This window comes from Leptinotarsa decemlineata, unplaced genomic scaffold (genome assembly GCF_025532065.1).
Source record: "Leptinotarsa decemlineata unplaced genomic scaffold, Ldec_3_MD MMD2_tig00004433_RagTag_RagTag, whole genome shotgun sequence".
NCBI classification, from domain to species: domain Eukaryota; kingdom Metazoa; phylum Arthropoda; class Insecta; order Coleoptera; family Chrysomelidae; genus Leptinotarsa; species Leptinotarsa decemlineata.
In genome coordinates this window covers 264,509-287,045 of record NW_027412608.1, presented here as the reverse complement: position 1 = coordinate 287,045, position 22,537 = coordinate 264,509, and the positions used below count along the sequence as shown (strand labels likewise).

Here is a 22,537-nt window from a genome sequence, read left to right as displayed (position 1 = left end):
ATCTTCGAAAATTTGCTGAAATGTGACATTTTTACGCCAAGTGACTTTGTCCAAAAGAAATCCACCAACGATTATGAACTCAACTTCAGTGAAGTATTGACATTGACGATGAGAAGAAGAGGTTTGGTACATGCAAGCGTTTCAACATGGTATTTCTTGCTAAACTTGTAGGATTCTTCATCAAGTCCAAGCATTTTCCTCATACTTTGTAGGTCTTTCTCTACAGCTGTATGACAATTTATCGTTGAATCACCTTCTAGACCAGTGGAAAGAAACATAAGTTCACCAGGTTTCTCATCGAAAGCCGTCAGTTCTGGCGAGCTGACAAGAGATCTATATGTTGATCGAAAGAAGCATATCACGAATAGGCAAAAGATTCAAGTAGTCTATTATGTCTTGAATGAAAGCATATTCACAAATCAGACCATAAACAAACTGAAAGACCTGTATTGAAATTCAGTCACATGATTTGTGTTTTTTCATTCGGAACTTGCATCCTGATTTGTTTCAGTTTTCACTGTAGAAGTTACCTTGTTTCATATAAAAAAAATCTATGAAATAGCATTAATTGATTTATATTCCACTTTTTTTGTTATGCATTCACACATGATACAACACAAATACGAAGTACGAATGATCAGTGAAAATTAACAATTGTAAAAATCCAATTCTTCACTATAAATTCATTCAGCTGTTCAGCTACATAAATTATAGAATCTGAAAAAACTGTATTACGAGTAATTTTTATATTTTAAAAATTAAAAAAAATCACTCACATAATCAACGTACTTATATGTCAACATGTCTCATGAGCAACATACAATGTATAAAAGCCAAATGGAATAAATTCATCATTTCGGTTACTGTACATATTTTAAAAAATCTCGAAACACGTCAAATGTAAATTATAATTTGACATTCTTCAACGTAAAAATGCCACCCCTACCTTCAAGCCCTTTTGAATGACAGGTACAAACCCCAATTTTTCAAAAGGGAAGTATAGGTTTGTGAAATATCGTTTGAAAGGTTTCTTCATTCTCTATTCAAAAATGTTATCACTTTCAAATTCATTGCAACAATTAAGATAAAATAAATTAAAATCATGGTTATCGAAATTCGATAAAATACACTCAAAAACTAAAATGTAATGCAAAACGTAATGGAATGTAGAATACGAAAGAGAACTATGAATGTTAACGAAGGAGATGTTCAAAATGTTCACCGCGAATGTCTTGGCAACATTCTAATCTCAAATAAAATTGTCTTTTAACAGTATTCAACATATCAGGCGGGACCCACTTAATCGCAAGCGTTAGTCGTTTTTTAAGTCATTCAAACCTGAAGGTTTAGTTTTGTACACATTGCTCTTTACATATCCCTATAAAAAATCTGATGATGAAAGATCAGGTGATCGTGCTGGCCATTCAATCCATCCTCGCCTCCCTATCCACCGATTGAGAAAAGCTGTATCGAGGTATTGCCGGATATTAACTTGGTAATGTGGTGGTGCTCCATGCTGCTGGAACCATATCGTATTCACTGGAACTTGAGGGTTTCTTAGAATTAAATTTGCTAAACTTGGAATGACATCATTTTAAAGTAGTAAAAAACGATTATCGCCATTCAAGTTGCCCTCAATGAAAAACGGACCAATGATATGGTTTCCTGCAATCCCTGCCCAAGCATTACCCTTTTCAGGGTATTGCGTGTGTTCTCTCCTCATACAGTGAGGATTTTCCGTTGACCACAAGCGGCAATTTTGCCGATTAGCATGACCGTTAAGAGACAAAGTACATTCATCAGAAAACATAACGTCTTCTATAATTGGATGATATTGTTATCCAACATCCCCATCATCTGCTCACAAAAATGAGTTGCAATAAGCTTGAAAGCGATAATATTTTTGAATAGAGAGTGAAGAGACATTTCAGATATATCATAAGCCTATACCTCCCATTAAAAAAAATTGGGGTTGTACCTGTCATTCGACGGGGGTTGAAAGTAGGGGTAGCATTTTTCCGTTGAAGTATGTTAAATTATAATTCAAATTTGACGTGTTTCGGGATTTTGTTTAAATATGTACTGTAACCGAAATAATGAATTTATTCTATTTTACGAAAACTCCTGCATTGTTGTCAGTTATATGGACGCCTTATAATCGCTTATAATATACGTCACAAATTTACGCGTACCTCCTGAGCGCCACCAAAATGGAAAATACTCAACTAGATTATACGCCAATTTATAGAAATTTGACAATGGAACTGATAACTGAGCGTCCATTCGAAATTTTGTCACATGAAAGATAGGGAACCACTGAGCTGCCCTGCACGGTGAAACAATGCGGCTCCCATATATGGACGCTTAATTGCAACCGGGCGCCCGATTGATAGAAAACTGCAAATGTATGGGAAGCTCTTTTGCAAATGTATGGGAATCATGCGTGCAGGATTCAAATGCTTTGAATCCTGAATCAAGTTATATTATTTACATTGTTATTAATTAAAGATTTGTTTTCGAATACACCTCTTTCAATTTCGCAATTGTTTCATATTCAAAATGATTCCTGACTGAATTCCACAACTCAAAATTGAAACCATTACTTCGAACACCCAAAATTTTGAATAATTTTCATGTGATCTGATGCAGAGAATAATTGTATGAGATATTTTTAAAAATAATAGTCGTTCTCAAGACTTTACATTTTAAGCAATAACTCAACACGCCGTAACCGAATTTCAAAAACCAAACATGAAATGATATCAGAATTTAACGTAGCATCTGAATATGTAATGATATACAGGGCGTTCTATTTTAAAAAATGGAATTTTGGTCTGTAGCACCTACACCAAACACCCTGTATATTTAAAAATTATATCAAAATATAGCTCTCATGAACTCCTAAAACTTTTGTATGAAACATTTTTGTGTATCTCCTTCAACAAATCAGATATTGCCTGTCACATAAAATATGGGAAACCCGGTATATATATATATATATATATATATATATATATATATATATATATATATATATATATATATATATATATATATATATATATATATATATATATATATATATATATATATATATATATATATTTCAAAAGAGCTTCCTATACATTTGCAGTTTTCTATCAAAAAGGATTTGAAGCTTTATATCTTCTATTGATTATCTGCGAGCGCTTTCGACAGTTGGTAGTACTGTCATCTGGCACTCAAACTGAACTGGTCATCCTGTTGTCTGTCTCTTTATACGGTCAGAGCGTCTTAACTCAGGTATTTCAGGTACTTTAGGTAAATTTGCCTGTATTTGCTCTGCATCAGGTACTCTGTACTACCACTGTACTGTACTACTACTACTACTGAGTACTACTCAGAAAGAAGTATAAAAGCGGCTGCCAAGACCACACGGAAACAACAAAACAGTCGAGATACACTGGTCATAACAACCACACTACCATATATTGCAGGAACAACAGATAAAATCAGCAGAATTATTCACCGACACAACATATCAACTTCGTTCGTACCAGAACGGACAATAAGGTCCATGCTTCGTAATCCCAAGGACCAGATACCACTGGAGTTACAAGGAGTGTATGAAGTACCATGCTATGATTGTGACAAGACTTACATCAGCCAGACCAACAGACGAATTAACATTCGCAAAGATGAACACAAACTAGCAGTGAAGGAAAAAGTCACCACGTCTTCTCTCTTCCAACACGTACCTCAGACAGGACATAACATCAATTTCGATAACACAAAAATACTAGCAAGCAACGAAAACTTTTACTCGCGAACAATCAGAGAGGCTATCGAAATTTAAAAACGGCCTAATAATATGAACAAGAGGGATAATGCGCAAAGATTACCATCAACATGGAGATCCGTTGAATCCAAAAAAGTTATGTACAGAACATTTAAACTTTACAAACAAAGAAAGAAAATAAAAAATCTTACCTTTGATGCCAATTAAAAAAATAAATAAAATACATACAGGTGTTCAGACACCTTTAAAAACATGCTTAGTTATTGCTCTTTCGTTTGAGGTATCATTTACCTAGCTAAGTCTTAAACTTTTTTAATTAGGGTACCTGAACCAGTTAAAGGTGGTAAATATGGATATTTGAAAAATTAAAAAAAAAAGTAATTTAAATTAAATTCAGCTCAAAAACCTTTAAACGAAAATACTAAAGCAATATGCGATATTATGTTTGAACTTACATGTATTAATAAGAAACTTAGCCCAACTTGAAAGAAGAGAAAACTGAACAAAGGCCGGTGCCGGTGGCATTTTACAACAAAGAATTTGACCTGAAGCTAGTCATTAATTGGAATGGATTCTGTTGTTATGATTTAGACCTTATGCTAGGGCCATAAACTTGTTTTTGAGTTTATCAATTTTCAGGTACCTGAGTTGAGTAATCATCTTGGACCCCTCGCCGGGTCGGTTTGGTTGGCCAAACAAGTTCTCTAGTCACTTCTTTGCCCTTTCGAGTTGCGAGTAGACGTTGGTTTTGTGTTCCCCATTTTTGTAATTCACCGTGTTCAGTTGTAGCCCTTCGCTCCTGCAGGTGTTGTTTATTTTGGACTATCGAACTTTTTGTTGTGTGTGCTGCCATGGCTGAGTTTACGAGTCATGAACAAGCCGATATCATTTTTATGTATGGCAGAGCTGATGGTAACGCATCTCTGGCACGACGTTTGTACCAAGAACGTCACCTTCAAAAGACGTTAAAAATGAGTTATTTTATTGCAGGGTGTCTAACGTTCGTGTGTTTTCCAACACATATCGTAGGCTGTCTGAATCTGGTATTCATCATGCTGAACCTGCAGTAAATCCAGGAAGACATAATGTCAATGTTGAGCAAATTCTCGCAGCCTTCGAAGCGGATCCTACCACCAGCATCAGAGTTGTAGCAAGAGATTTAAACCTTTCGATATGGAAAGTGTGGAGTACGATGCACAACGAAACGAAATATCTGTTTCACGGCACGGGTGTGCAAGGTTGGAGGAAACGGATCCGGCGAGACGGATACGGTTCTGCCGTTTTTTGCTAAACGCAGATATTGACGACGCGTGGTTCTTGAAGTCCATCCTCTGGACTGACGAATCGAAGTTCTCCAGGGAAGGAATTACTAATTTCCACAACCTTCATGAATGGGCTGATAAGGACAGCAATCCAAATTGGAAAACACAGGTAAATAAATGATTTTTATTATTATTATTTTATTACCCATGTTCAACACGTGTTTAATCACCTAAATTAACTAATTTTATTGCATTTTTGTTTCAGATTTCTTTCCAAAGACAATTTTCAATAAATGTGTGGGCTGCGGTCATCGGACGCACATTGGTTGGCCCACACATTTTGCCTGACAATTTGAATGGACAAAATTACCTCGAATTCATGATAAACGACTTGCCAATGTTACTCTATGATGCCGAAGTGCCAATATTGGACACGGAAAGGCCGATCACATTTCAGCAAGATGGATGCTCAGCACATTGGGCTGTAAGCGTCCGCGAACACCTGAACCGCTGTTTTCCTGGCAACTGGATCGGGAGAAACGGACCCATCCCCTGGCCTGCCATATCGCCCTTCCTGACTCCGTTGGATTTTTTTGTGTGGGGTCGGGTGAAAGAACTCGTATACACAACAGAAATCACCACGAGAGAAGAATTACTTCAGCGAATAGAGGCAGCGTTTGAAATTATGAAACAGGAAATGCAAATGAAAGTAACCACAACTGAAGTACGAAATCGTTGTAGAAAGTGTATACGCAATGGTGGAGGACATTTTGAACACCAACAATAAATTTTTACAGTACAAAACATTTTTTTCTTTAACTCCACAAAAATCCATATTTACGACCTTTAACTGGTTCAGGTACCCGAATTAAAAAAGTTTAAGACTTAGCTAAGTAAATGATACCTCAAACGAAAGAGCAACAACTAAGCATGTTTTTAAAGGTGTCTGAACACCTGTATGTATTTTATTTATTTTTTTAATTGGCATCAAAGGTCAGATTTTTTATTTTCTTTCTTTTTTTGTAAAGTTTAAATGCTCTGTACATAACTTTTTTGGACACAATGGTGCTTCAAACTACTTTAGTACGATTGGGGACACATAAGACTATCATGGAGAAATGTATGGTAAAATGGGTCTCTCAGTCAAAAAATCAAAAATCAAACTCTGCTTTACTTTGCCAAGCTTTCGCTTCTAATGGGAAGCTTCTTCAGGGCAGTAAAAATAAGTGAAAAACAATAAATTGAAGATATAAATTGACGTAAAAGTTAACATGCATACGATTTTTTTTGTGGGACATTAGTCAAACCCACTATCTAAAACTGATAAACGCTATTTTGAGTTATTCAACAAATGTCATATGACAATAAAGTATTTTGCTTATTCAGTTCAGTTCAATTGTTTCCACGGCAAATGTCTAATTTTCGAAAAACTGTAAAAAAACTAAATTTGTACTAGAGAGTTAAAAATTGGTATATGGGTAAAACATGAAAAAACAATCATCTTTTCTCTTTACCGATTTTCGAAATTTCGAGCAATAACTGCTTTTCTGAACATTTTTTGGAAAAAATGTCAAATTTGACAGGGAAGAAAAATCACTTGATCGGTCATATGCATGTCAATTGGCATCATTTTTAAAGCACAACCTAATGGGGATATCAAAAGTTGCTTGAAAAGATGAACAAAAAAAATCCCATTTGATGCGGACTTCATGTGTGACACTGTATGTGTGTATATATATATATATATATATATATATATATATATATATATATATATATATACATCGGAAAAGTCTAGGGATATTTAAAAAAAATGGCAATAATTTTTTTTTAGATCGCTTTAGGGAAAAAAAAGTTGACGGGTGATTATATTAAACGAATGTAACTTACAACAAAATTTATTAAATGGTCAAAAATACTGAGTGCGCATATAATCAAAACTAAAAAAAAAATATGGCTCTTCTTTGGTACCCCGAAAAAAAATCATAATACAAAAAAAATTGGAATCAGTACAAAGTATGGCCTCCACGCTGGTTTATTACGGCCCTACATCTATCGTGCATCGACAAAATGAGATTGTCAATGTCTTGTTGAGGTACATTTGCCCATTCAGCGATTAAAAGCTCTCTCAATTGAAACGTTGTGTGAATGTTCCCCATATGCGGAGTAATTCTTCGTTGAAGCATGTCCCACACATGCTCGATGGGATTCAGGTCCGGTGATTGTGCTGGCCATGGCAATACATCAACTCCTTCGTTGGTGAGCCAGTCAGTCACTAGACGCGCGACATGTGGACGAGCATTATCGTGCATTAAGGGGAAGTTTTCACCAACAGCACCAGCAAACAGACGGGCGATAGGTAGACGAATGGTGTCGAGGTACTGTCAAGCTGTGAGGGAGCGATTTGGAAAAACGAGATCGGTTCTGCCGCCGATCATGATTCCGCCTCATAGCATTACTGTACCACCTCTGTATGTGTGGACTTCCTGGACGTGTCTCAAACGTTCATTATTTCCAGGTCGTCTCCACAGTCTTACTCGACGAGAATCTGGATGAAATCCAAATCTGGATTCGTCTGTAAACAAAACTGTGGCCCAATCATTTGCATCCCAGTTTTGATGTTCTTGACACCACTCTAATCTTCTACCGCGATTACCTCTCGACAAAGGTGGACATCTAAGTGGCCTTCTGTTGTGGAGATCTGCTTCATGCAGTCGATTTCTGACAGTATCACGACCAATGGTTACCTGGTGCGTCTGCTGCAACACGTTAACCAACTCAGGTGCTGTGATTGTCGGTTGTCTTCTTGCGGTTAAGACCAAAAATCGGTCTTGAACTGCAGTTGTAGCGCGTCCTCGCCCTGGATGTTGTTCGGCTGGACTGCCAGTTTCACGGAAACGCCGCCACAATCGACTGATAACACTTTGGGAGACCCCCAAACGAAGAGCTACATCATTTTGTCGCATGCCACCTTGAAGAAGCCCTACAGCTCTATTCATCTCAGCCAATGGTAAGTGATGGCGTTCCATGTTAAAGCACAATATTGCCAGTTTAATTGCTGAGCAAGAACTGCATAGAATGTACAAACTCGACACTTTCAGATTATTCATTTTAGCCGAAAACCTACAGATATTTAGTATGTTATACAAATATCCCTATACTTTTCCGATGTGTATATATATATATATATATATATATATATATATATATATATATATATATATATACAAAACTTGGAAAATATCTTTGGGTGATCAGCAGAACCAAAGTGTACTCTTATAACACAAGTTATTTCAATATTTCGATAAAATTTATTATCATCTTCAAGGAAAAGCTACAATGTGTATGTGTATGATGGTGACACAATATAAAATTATTATGAAAGGTCTCAAACTTACTGTTGGTGAGGTTGGCCGTGTCGAAACGAATTTTACATTTGAACAATTGAAACATTTCAATGCAGTAATCAAGTTATTTGTTTTAAAAATTATGGTTTACTGGTAAAAGCCATGTCGTTGAAGAACAAAGAGAGATACAAAAAACAATTGACAATGACAGTTATAATGTAATTCACTTTGAAAAAGTCTGTTAGTTTGTCGATGATAAAACTATGGAACAAAAGAGAACAATTATGGTGCAAGTGTGATCAGAGACATCTGCTGTTTTATAAGTAACTCAATGAGAAAACCCAAAATCAAATATGTTAATTAATTGACAACACCCTAATTAGTCTTGAGGAAAACAAGTGAAGAGGTGTTGTTAAATGAAAGTAAAACCCTGCCATAGGGAGGTTGTAAATTTGTTCAAAAAAGAAAATATTTAAAATGTTATGATTTATATTCATGAAAAACCAGAATTATTATTGGTTTGGAAATCGCGTAGATTTTTGTCAATGTCTAATAGAAAGGCATGGATTTCACTGAGGTGATCAATTTCTGATATTTTATTAAGACAATTATTTGATTGTAATATAAATGACATTTCCAAAAACAGTCTTTCAGATGTATTTCTTTCAGTTGATAAAATTTTAGTTGAATTGTAGTCCATTTTATGACCTTCTTTGGAGACATGATTACTGAGAGCTCATCTTTCAGTTTGTAATCTACTACCACTTTCATGTGAACTGATTCTGTCTTTGAGTAATTTTGACATTTGACCAATATATTCCCTACCACAATTTAAACATGAAATGGAATAGATTAACCCATTAACGCCTGGTTAATTTTTTTTGGTAGAAAAGTATTACATGATTATTTTTTAGGTTTTTAGGATGCAATGTAAGGATTGACAGCAATTTTTATTTTTATTACTGTAGCCAAAATTAAATGTGACCATATGGTAACACTAGACGGTTTAACTGCCTATTTATAACACTTCATGAAAAAATACGAACAATTATCAAGTGCCATTTCTTTTAAGTAAAAAACAAAAACTGTTATTTTAGCCTAACATCTACTTCTTATGAAATATAGAAAAACAATCGATACAAACACAAACTTCGCATTTTTTGCACATTGTTCTACCCACTGCGAAACAGCCCTCTCCGGCACAACGTTGCCGTTTGTTTCGGGGAACTCGAAAAACCAAATGATCCCTTTTATCATAACGCATATCATCAGATACCCTGTTCAAGGAAACTGAGCTTGAACATGTGGAAACTTTACCAGGACCTTTTGGTGGAACTCCGAAAGAGTTGAAATAAAATTTCGAAATTTCCCTTCTAAACTCCAGTTGCGGAAGAGTCCCTCCAGATTTCTTGTGGAGTTGCCAAGCATTCTGCAAACAGGCATCCATTAGCCACGTAAATATGCTCCACCACCACTTTTTACCCCTCATCCTAATGCGGTATCTTGATATATTCTCATCCATAAGGTCAACGCCACCCATATAAGAATTATAAGTTCCAATCACAAATGGCCGAGACACTTGAACGACTTTTTTCTCGGCACTTGAATATCCCATTGGTTGTACTCCAAAACATGTTGAAGCCAGAGTGACAGCTCCATTATGAGCCCAGCGAACATATGGAATCCCATTTCCGTTATCAAGAATAGATTCGATAGTACCTTTCGGTTTTTTCTCAAAGAGGATTTTTAATAATAGGTACCGACGTATTACCTTTACTCTCAGTTATCTACGTTGTAAAACGTTGTACCTTGAAACTCACCCGTGGCCCACGGCGCCCCAGTAAAGGTTCCACGGCGCCCCAGGGCGCTGCTACGCACACTTTGAGAAACACTGCCATATGGTAACGCTAGGCGTTAATAGGTTAATTGAGATTGAAAGTTAATAATAGGAGTTTTATTTTTATGTTTCGAAAATAATTTATTAATGGTGAATATGGTCCTGAAAGCTATTTTTACATTTAAATCTTTGAAAATTCTACATAACTTAGGTGTCGTATATCACTTATGTATGGTAAAGAAGAGAAAAGTATAGGAACTGGAGGTGGATCAGTCCCAATTGTGACATTGTCAGACTGTAAAGGATTTATATCCAAATGGTTGTTATTGTTGATTTGAACGTCGATGGTTGACATACTAAATAAAATCTAGAGGATCTGGGTAAGAGTTATTGATAAATAATTGAAAAAGTATATTTATATTTTTGTTATGAAAAGAAGGATCGGAATTCTGCAGAAGGCGGTTCTTTATTTGCTTGACCAAATTAATTTTCTTTGACTGCTTGTGGTATGACCAATAGTTCAAGAACCTTCCATAACTGATAGGCTTACGATACCAATCTATGAGTAGAGTATTATCTGGTGTTCTGATAACCTTAGTGTCAAGGAAAGGAACCCATTGTTTGTTGTTCTCAGTTTCCATGGTGAACTGTATGTAAGGGTCATAACTATTGAAGATGTCCACAATCCCAGATATTCCATCTTGAGGAAGACTCAAATCTAGCAGGTCATCCATGACATATGCTGCTAAAATGAGGCTACTTAGCTCCCATTGGAGTACCAAAAGCTTGTTTGTAAATTTTACCATCAAATGAAAAATATGTATTATTAAAAAGGAAAGTTATAAGTTGGAGGAAATCGTCTTTTTGAATGTCACAAAATTGACTAATACGTCCCCACTTTCTATCAATAGATCTGAGACAAGTGTCTAAATAGACATTGCTAAAAAGAGATACCACATCTGAGCTAGCAATCACATAATTGTTAGGTAGTTTCATTTTATTGAATGTAGAGAAAACATCAAAAGAATCTTTAATAAAATATTGGTTGTCAAATTCATAAGCTTTAGTTAAGATGTCTGTTAGAAATGAAGCAAGTTTTTCAGTGGGAAAATCAATTGAAGCAATAATGGGTCTAACAGACAGGGTTGGTTTGTAAAGCATAAAATTTGGGTGAGGTCCCAGTATAATTAGTAATACGTTTTTTTTTGTAATTTCGTCAATCTGATTGACTTCAAATAATTTTTTAATTAAATCATTACAATTACGATGAACTTGTAATGTGGGATCTTTAGTCACTTGTGAATAAGAATCACAATTTTCAATAAGGTTTGTAGAAAGGTTAATATACTGGTCACGGTCAAGTATCACAGTGACATTGCCTTTATCAGATTTGGTAACTATGAGGTTTGGATTATTTTTTAAGAAACGTTTTGTTTTGATGAAAAGGTGTTGGAAAAAAAATTGAAATGTTCTCTGGGATACTAGTGCCTGAAAGATTCTATCATACAGAATTTTTCATATGGACCTAGAGGTGGCATCAACACCTTTACACTGTTTGATGAAGCATCCACTACCACTTTTCTCAACAAAGGAATGGCAAAAAAGTTAGGGATTGGCGGACCGATAAAACCATTACCACTTCGTTGGACAAACTCATTAATCAATAAAGATTGCAACTCTCAAAGTGTTAATTTCGGGATTCGATAGGAAATGAAACAGAACTCCACTGGATAAAGAATGCTCGGACCGGTAAGTAACTTCAATTGGCCCACTCAAACTATGAATTCGAGAAATTTTGCAAAAAGTTGGAAGTATTTGACATTGGCAAATATCGGGTCGATGTCAAATGCTGAACCAGAAATACTTATAGGCCCAGATAACATTGATTTTATAATTGCTCGAGAGGTAAGAGAAGGTGGAAAAAATAGTCAAGTTTTATCACAATCTAAATTGGGCTGGGTGATCCAAGGAAATATAGCTTGTTTTCGAAGACTTGTTAATAATGATTTTATTTTCCAAATGAGCCATCAATCCGACGATCTACATAATTTGGTAAAGCACTCTCTTTTCCATGAACGATATGAAGATGCTTTTTTTTGACAAACCAGGAAGTAGACAAAGTGTACGAACGGATGAAATAGTCGTTCAAATTGGATAATCTAGAAGTTAACATCTATGAAGAGAAGCTTTCTAAGGATGAGGAGCAAACCATTCAGATCATGGAAGAATCTTCGAAAAGAATGAAGAATGGAAAATAGGAAACAAATAACATTGACGATTGTGTTAAATATCCTATCATATAGTACAACAAAACTGCTTTTACCCGACTATTATCAATGTTTTATCATAATAAAGCAGGTCATCATGGAGAAGAGTAGGTTCTGAATGAGGTGAGGCAGAAATTTCAAATCTTGAAGGCTCAAGCGGCAGTTTGAAGCACTTGAAACATTTGGCAAATGTGTGAAAATTTAAGGGTAAGACTAGCAGTAGTTTTGTGAGCCCTTTCACTTCGAAAGAAATGGACTATTTTGGTCCTATGGTGGTCACTGTCCGTAGAATTATTGAAAAACGCTACGAAGTGTTATTTACATATCTAAGTACAAGGGCTGTACATTAAGAATTAGCTAGTTCTTCGACCAAAGATTCTGCAATTTTAGCTATCAGAAAACTCCGATAATGGAACTGATTAAGAGGTGCAGCTAAAGAAATGATTTTTTTTTTGTTAAAGATAGATCAGAAGAAGATGGTGAAGGAAATTAATGGAAAAGGGATCCAGTAGGTATTCCAGAGACCCCTTAGTTCCTCACATGGGAGGATGTTGGGAAAGACTGGTGAAGTCCGTGAAAATAGCCCTTCGACTGATACTGAAAAAAAAACGATTTTCCAAAGAAGTTCATTCAACATTATTCATTGAAGCTGGGCACTCTGTAAATAGTAGACCAGCAACTCATGTTTTTTTAGGTCACACCGACTAAGAAGCCCTGACTCCTTACCATTTTCTGATTGGATTGTCCAGTGCAGTGCTACTGAGCAAAGAAGACGTCGTTACCAGAAAACAATGGAAGTTTGCACAACTCTTAGCAGATCGTTTTCGAACGTGGTGGATTAAAGAATATATTTCAGTGGTGAGAAGAACGAAGTGGTATAAGCAACTTCAAAATCTACAAGTCAACAACGTAGTCATCATAATCAATGAAGATTTGCCTAGAAATTGTTGGCTGAAAGGCATTAAATCCGCAGTTTTTCCTGGCAGCGATGGCCAAGTGAAAATGATAGACGTCAAGACGAAGTTGGGAATCTATCGTCGATCAGCAACAAAGATTTGCAGATTAGATGTAACAAAAATGTTACATAATTTTTTTATATACTATACCTATAGTTATTTACTTTTTAGTTGTTATTGTTCTTGTTAGCTATGAAAAATATAAAGAGATAGAGAGAATAGATAAAAAGTTAGAGCACTGGGAATATTTGAAAGATTGTAATTCAAGTAATAAAAACAATACGTTTGAAAAGTTACACTTTTTTTATTGAACCTGATCTGGATTATAAGTGCAAAGTCTGAAATAAGTAACAAGTCGAAAACATGTATGTTTGTAGACTTGTACTATTTATTGGAATTGGATTAATGTTACAGCTCAATTGTACAGTTCAATTCATTACGCCTGATTATAAGTAGGTATCTCTGACAAAAAAATATTGAATTCAAAACATTCTTCTTGGAAAAATGAAGTCTCAAGTTAACATTTATCAGCCAAAGAGTAAACACCTATTTTGCTCCTGCTAGTTAGTACATGTGATTATATAGAACTCAACTATGGATACCGAAATAGAGAAATATTACAGTGAAATGGAAATTCAGGATGATGGACAATGGAGAAAAGTGATGTGTAAACAAAAACCAAGAAGACATCTAGAAAGTGACTCCAAAAGAAGTCATCCAAATCCAGAATAAATCCAACGACTTATTTGGGGTTACCCAATTGTACTAATTCCAATCCCTCAAACTCCACAAACAACAGATAATAGAATTCATTCCAATCCAAAAAACCAACAGTACAAAGACTTCTCACCATTTATGAAAGAAATTACCCATAAAAAAATACTAGCACACTTTCTTTCTAGCTGCAGATACAGGGTATTCCAAAATAGCATTCTTCAACATGTGGGAAAAACTATTTCCTCAGGTCACTGATGAAATAATTAGAACACAGAAAGGATTCATTCTCAAAACAAATAATGATTTGAAGATAGTTACAGATATTCTTGAAAGACTTGTCTTATTCAAGAAGATAAGCAATTTCAGAGAAACTCAACCTAATTCTACAGCCCCCAAATCAGCCTCACAAACAGAAAGCTACTCTCTTGTTATAAGTGGCATAGAACGAGAAGTCTGCGAAGAAAATATAAGCAACCATCTGAATAATTAACGACCTTGAGCACATATTTTGCAGAAGAATCATCTCCAGACAAACCGGATTACCAACATCACTTATAAGAATTATCAGTAGATCACAGACTACATTTGAAACCCTAGTGAAAGATGAATTCTACTACGAATTTCGATACTATCCAGTTTATGCAAGTAAACTTTCCCCTCCAACTCCAAAACCTTGCAACAAATGCCTTTTCTTCTCTCATTCAACAGAAACCTGTAACACCCAACCAAAATGTCCCAAATGCCAGGGTTTACATCCAGAGAACCAGTGTACCTCCACCTTACCACCGAAATGTACAGGATGTGGTTCCAAGGAACATCAAGCATAGTCATTTAAATGCCTGATAAGACCCACCGCACTGATACCAGGTTTACCTTATATACAAATTAAATCTATCAACAAAAAATCTCATTAAATACCAGACGAGAAAAAAACTGCAGAATTCGCCAAGCCCTAACAGTTCACGACTTTATCATCAACTCATATGTCAATGAACTGAACAACCCGATAAACACTAATAGACAGGAACTAATTCAAAAATTGAGAAACAGATTTGTAAACAATTTCAATGTAGATACCACAGCTGTCTTTTCCGGTCACCGTGTTTACATACTTATCTTCGATCTTGAATCTGAAGGCTCCATCTCTCCAACAGAACCAGTCAACAATAATATCCAGCACATTCATGTCCAAAATAATTAATCGGCTATATTGCAACATAAACAGCTACTCATATAGAAAACACATCATTTGCTACTACATTGAGAATAATAGTATTGATTGCTCATTGTTTGTGGAAGCAAAGACCAAAGATGACTCAAACACATCATACAGAGACTGGTCATACAGCTGAATGTTAATCAATTACATAACCGGACCAGGGGGGTACTCTAGTCCAAACACAGCCACTAATAGCCAGACGAGCAAATCCTCCAGCCATAAACAATCATTTAAATGAATGCATACACTTCACAATCCCCTTCCTAGATGACAAACTGCACATTTTTTTAGTGTACATATCCATCAGCTCGTATTGAAGAGGCCATTTTTACAAAAGCATGTCTCTATAAATATGCTATCATTATCGGAGATTTTAATGTCAACAATAGAATGAAGAAGAGACAGCTTAATACATCCCTGGAAAATGCTCCTTTTCAAAAATGGGAAACTCCTCCAACATTCAATATGCCAAACAGCAGCGACACAACTCCAGATGTACTATTACATGCAAATAACATTATATCAACTATTATAGAAGTAGAGGTAACACCCGATCTAGGATCTGATCCTTTAGCTCTCAAAATATCTTTCGACATGGAGAAAATGACAGAAGCAGAAAAAATCATACGTTACAACTTCCAAAAAACTGATATGTGGAAAGTGAATGGCTACATGATGATGTACATAGATACTTTGGAAGATACAGGTCAAATTTTCAGCTTACCAAGCAACCAGCAACCTAGGACGACTGTCTACGTTCTTAGGAAATACAGAGCCTTTCCGATGGCACAATTCAGCACCTCAGACCTCACTGTGGTTAAAGTTGAATGTCCAGTTGGAAAAGGCAAATATATGGCGTTGATACTCGCATCGGTGTACCTTCCTTCAGATGCAGCCACCCTACCACCGACCAGAGAAATGGAGGTACTAGTGGATCACTGCCTCAACCAGAGAATGGATGGAGCTCATATTGGGTCGCGATTCAAACTCTCACCACTTGAGCTGGGGCAGCAAGGATATCAACACCCGAGGTAAGTCCCTATATGAATATATAATTAAGAAAGATCTAACAATCTTGAAGAGAGGCACGGAGCCGACATTTATTATCGCCCGTAGCCAAACATTAATAGTTATCACGCTTACGACAGTCAAAATATCAAATAAAATCCAAGACTGGCAAGTCTCGGACCATATTTCTATGTCAGACCACCGCTGGCTGACCTATACGGTAAGCCAGGATCTCAGGACCACTGTAAAATCCCGTGACCCGAAGAGGACGGATGTAGCTCTCTACAATCGACTCTTAAGAGGAGCTCTGCGGGAAACAGAGGTCCTGACTCCTAGCAACAATGAAGAACTGAAAGGTACACGGTATCTATCCACAACAAAATAGACATTGCCTATAAGGGATCCTGTCCGATGAGGATGGTTCAAACAGATGGTTCAGACATGGTGGTGCCCTGAATTGGAACGCCTCAGGAAGACAGCGAGAACGACCTTCAACAAGGCAAAACGTACAAGACTCGAAGAGGACTAGGGTATATATATCAAGCCAACCTCAGAGTTCAAAAAAGTCTGCAGACGAAAACAAAGCCTGGAGAGCCTATTGTGAGGCAGTCGAAGACTTCCCACTAGCTTCTAGGCTACAGAAGGCACTCTCAAAAGACCACCATAAGAGTATCGGCATCCTGACGAGGGAAAATGGCGACAAAGCCGCCAACCTCCAGGAGAGTGCTGAGATTCTTATGGAAACTCACTTCCCAGGTTCTGTCTTTCCTGGAACGACGAACTGGATGGAAGTACCAACAACACCATTACAATACGACTGGCAATCTGCTATTGCAGTAATTGATGAGGACAAAATAAGATGGGCTGTATCGGGCTTTTCCCCCTTCAAGACACCAGGACCTGGCGGTGTAAGACCAGCTCTACTTCAGTGGGGACTGGACACCTGGTTGGAATATTCGGAGTCTCTCTAGCTCTGAGGTATATTCCCAGTAAGTGGAGAGAAGTAAGAGTAGTATTTATACCCAAACCAGGTAGGATGGACTACACCCTACCAAAAGCATTCCGACCAATTAGTCTGACATCGTTTTTTTTAAAAACCATGGAGAGGCTATGTGAGCAGTACATAAGAGATGAAGTACTAGTTCACGACCCACTTCATACAAATCAGCATGCATATACTCCGGGAAGGTCTACTGATTCGGCCCTTCACCATGTGTTTGGCAGAATCGAGAGATCATTGGACAACAAAGAATCCACTCTTTGTATATTCATAGATATCGAGGGAGCGTTTGATAAAACAACGTTTCCAATAATTACCCAGCAACTACACTCCAGGAATGAACCCCTGGTAGTAGGAGAATGGATACTCAAGATGCTCTCTAGTAGAGCAATAAGTACTAATGTAGAAGACAACACAGTGAAAGAACTGGTCATGAGGGGATGTCCATAGGGAGGGGTCTTATCACCCCTTCTCTGAAACATAGTTCTGGATACCCTGTTCCAGTTCTGGATACCTTAACAAAAATGGATTCTACACAATTGCATACGCAGATGACATAGTTATCTAGCAGACCGGCAAATTTGTAAACACACTGCGATAGAGCGCAGGATGGGCTCAAATTAATAGAAACATGGTGTAAGGAACACTCACTGTCGATCAATGCCAAGAAGACTGAGATGGTCCTTTTCACCAAGAAAAGAAGTTTAACAGGCTTAAAATCTCCCAAAATCTTCAAAAGCAAACTGAACTCCTCTGAAGATGTGAAATACCTTGGTACTATCCTCGACAGGAAGCTAATATGGAACTCTCATCTAAAGAGCATACGTGGCTTATGAGCAATGTCAGAGGACAGTGGGACGCGCATGGGGTATTTCACTCCGTGTGATTACCTGGATCTACACTACAATAATAAGACCTATGTTAACGTATGGAGCCATTGCATGGGGACCGAAAGTTCTACAAGCAACGGCCATCCAAAAATTATATCAAATACAGCAACTGGTTTGTTTAAAAATCACAGAAGCCATGAGAACAACACCAACCGCGGCAATAGAATCAATAACGGGTCTAACCCCTCTGGATCTGTATATTAAGGAAGTTGCGTTAATGGCCATGATACGATTGCGCACGGCTGGTGTGAACCTCGAAGTAGGAATGGGTCAATTGAGGCTGGGCCTATGGCGGGAAGCGCTTACTGCACAACCTCTGCTGCAGGCAACAAGTGATGCAATTGAATCCAGGTTTGTGTTTAGTATACCCTACAAAATACAAATTAAGCAGAACACAGAGTCAGATGCTACAAATGCAATACGCATTCATACAGACGGCTCAAAAACCAAAGAAGGCTCAGGATGTGGAATGTACTCCAGATCACTAAGCCTAAGGATTAAGTGGGGAATGGGAAGAAATACCAGCGTGGTCCAAACAGAACTAGCTGGTATCTCAATCACCACAAAATAAACAACCAAGAAAGAAATTTCTGGAAAAAACATAACAATCTGCACTGACAGCAGACAAGCCCTATTAGCCTTGAACAGACAACATATAACCTCAGGGCTAGTACTAGAGTGTCACCAAGATTTAGCCAAAGCCTCGGTAGATAATAACATTATCCTGAGGTAGGTTAAAGGGCACGACAGGAGTAAAGGTAATCGCATTGCCGACTCTTTAGCCAAGGAAGCGGCTGGACTAAGAATTTTAGGACCCAGTGGCACCTACGGCCTGATGACTTCGACAATTGCGGAACTAGTCAAATGTTACATCCATGCTCAATCCTTCAAGAGATGGGATGGAATCAAAGGATGTAATCTTGCCAGAATCACCTTGGGCGACCCTAGGAAGCTGGCGCTGAAGAAATATCTGGCGATGACCAGGAAAAATCTATGCCTAACAGTAGGATTTCTGACTGGCCACTGTCAACTAAGAAAACACCTCCATAATATGGGGCTAGTGGACATACCTCTATGCAGGATGTGTGAACAGGAAGAGGAGACTGTCAGGCATGTCCTGTGCGAGTGCCCGGAGTTATCGTCAATAAGAGAGTGTGTGTTCGGCGAGTCTTAGCCTACACCTGCCGATATAAAGGAGATGTCTCCCAGTGACCTGTCCACCTTCCTGGAAAGGACAGGATGGACGATGACCTAGGAGAACAACTCCTCGGGAGGATGTACAATGGGTCACATGTGGCCTAAGTGATGTGGGCTTACACTCACCCTCCCTTCTCTACAGATACAGATACTTTGGGAAATGAAATCAACCATCAACAAATAAAAGACTTTTGTAATGAATTGTCTGAAACAATTATAGAATATACGCCAAAAACTAAATATAATTTCTGTACACATGAACTTCCCTCATTTATTGTGAGTTTAAGAAAAAAAGGAACATGTATCGTGAATATAGAGTAAACAGAGATCCAACGTCTAAAGCTTCAAATAATAAGTTTAACAAGAACATTCAAAATTTGATTCAAGAATACAAAACCCACACATGGATTCAAATATGTGAAGCCATGCATGAAAAGAGGGGCAAATCCTATTGGAATGAAATACGGAAATTATCCAAATACAAAAAGGATGGAGTACATACTAAAAATATTATAGATAACAATATTGAATATGAGTTACCTTCCGAAAAAGCTTACATATTTGCTAAAAACTTAAAAAAAGCGTCAACATGAACTTCGACCGCAATCATTATGAAAATGTGAGCAATTGGTACGAAAACTTCTTTTTGCAGATACCTGTACAAGAAAATAATAAATTCAATGTAGATGAAGAAGAATATTTTGAAATCTTATATCAACGAAAAAATTCAGCTCCAGGGCATGACTATATCACAAGAAACATGTTGAGAAAGCCGGATTATGAGATTCACAAGTATATCATAAAAAGCTAGGAATTTTGCCTTGAAACTCATTATATACCTGACAATTGGAAAATGGGCACAATAATTACTATTCCCAAACCAAACAAGGATCACTCCCTTACAGACAGTTATCGTCCGATTACTATCCTACCTGTAATTGGTAAAAACTTTGAAAACTTTTATAAACCGTTTACTCCAATTGTTTAATGATAAAATTCCAAGCTACCAGTTTGAATTTAGACAAGGAAGATCTACTATATATCCTCTCATGATTCTCACGAACAACATTGAAACAATCAAGCTGAACAACACAGGCAACTGAGAGTTAAAATACTGAGTAGTTTTTCAGACGAATTCATCCTAGAACAGGGAGTTCCACAGGGTTCACCGCTCTCACCATTGTTATATAACTATACAGCTCTGATATTTATCATCATCAACAAGTGAATATCAACCACTTCAAACATGAAGCATATATTCTCCGGTATGCAGATGATACCGCCCTAATTGTGCACGATCAAATGCTAGACAAAGTTATTAACAATTTGGAACATTTTGCAACAATAACAAATAACTGGTTCAATAAATGGAAGCTCCAGCCAAACCCATCGAAGTCTCAGTTCATCATATTTAATCATCAGAATTCCGCAACTTCACCAACAATCGACGTTTTCCAACATATTTTACATTCAAAATTGACAGTTGATTACCTGGGTGTTACGCTTGATTCCAAACTAAATTTCAACAGCCACAACAACAACAAAAAAAAAGAAAGTGGTTGCAAGAGCCGCACATTTCACAAGTTCGACAAACCCGGGAGCAGGTGCAAACATATCAACAGCAAACCGAATATATAAACTAATCTGTCGGCCACTTATTGAATACTCGCACCCACTGTTTCTCAATATCAAACAAAAGGCCTTGAAAACAAATGAAGTGTCTGAAACAACGGCTATAAGGAAAATGACAAGATTAAGGCATCCCAATAACCCCAAACACAACCCTCCAAATCCTCTGCTGTACGAACTCACTGGTATTATCCCTATCGATGAAAGACTTACTCAGAAGTTTGCTAGAAAAGACGAAAATGTAGAAATCATTAGAAAGTATGCTGTGACAAGAAACCCCCATGCAAGAGTACGACATCCGACACCCAAAAGAAACACTGTTAGAAAAATGAACACAACTTTATCAATGAAATTGTTTTGTTTGTTCATCCTCATATCCATTTTTTTTTGATACTGTAAAATAAGCTATGTTATTTCAAAGCCATTGTGTTACACGGGCGGAAGGACTTCGGTCGATAGCCAGCTGAGAAAAATTGTAATTTTGTTCAATAAATTACAATTATTATCAATTATTTGAAGTCTCAATATGTATGACAAGATGTTGTGTATAATTCTATCGACAATTCACTATTGTTAATGAATTTCACTGATAAAATAATGTACTGTGAAACACTAAACTTACCACTTCAGCTACACATACTAATAATTTGTCCAAAAACTTTATAGAGTCAGTGTCCTGGATTCTTATAGAAGTAAGTTTACAATCTATTTTCAAACAGGCACGACAACAATCTGCAATTTTATCCATCATCGACATTTATTTCGTTTATCCTTGCAATTGACAAATCATAATGTTTATTAATCTCTGGTGTTTATACTTCTCTCTTTTCTTATGATCTTTGCTTCCATTACGGCGCAGTAGAGTGGTGTTTATACTTCTTCTTCTTCTTCTTCTCTCTTTTCTTATGGTCTTTGCTTCCATTACGGCGCAGTAGACCAGTCTCCTCCTATTACATAACAGATGTTATGCAATAGTCGCTTCGTCCAGAGACGTAGTGTGTCTTGCTCAAAGCAAACTACGTCAATATGTTGTTGATAGACAATAAGTCCACATGATATGTCTCCTTGTTATGTAATTTGAACTCGTAACTTGGGCATCTGCTTTTTCTTTACGGTTTTTCAATACTTGCTGGTAGGAATGATCGGACAAAGAATACATACAGAGGTTAAATGATCAGGATATAAAAGAAAAATTGGGATGAGGATTGGATATCCCCCCCCTGCTATTATAGTTTAATATGGTTATAATCCATGAATTTAGTAATAATTTTAATTATGGTTATATTTAATCTGCCCAAGACTGTAAACATGTTCATTGTAAACTGTAATGAAAACTTTGTTCTGAGAGTACAAAGCCTTTTATATATATATATATATATATATATATATATATATATATATATATATATATATATATATATATGTATATA

General features: G+C 36.8%; 1 protein-coding gene across 4 annotated transcripts in view; it reads right to left on the bottom strand.

Annotated features, from left to right (window-relative positions):
- The window catches only part of LOC111508414 (uncharacterized), a 546,485-nt gene extending 524,382 nt beyond the window's left edge, over positions 1-22,103 (bottom strand). For 2 of the 4 annotated variants that reach the window (XM_074179173.1, XM_074179171.1), the window contains exon 1: positions 21,730-22,095. In XM_074179173.1, coding sequence (XP_074035274.1) covers positions 21,730-21,864 — 135 coding nt within the window. In that variant the 5' untranslated portion in view covers positions 21,865-22,095. Of the gene's footprint in view, positions 1-21,729 lie in introns of all 4 variants that reach the window. The other 2 variants (XM_074179170.1, XM_074179172.1) reach the window with 2 other exon arrangements.
- Positions 22,104-22,537: the final 434 nt, after the last annotated feature.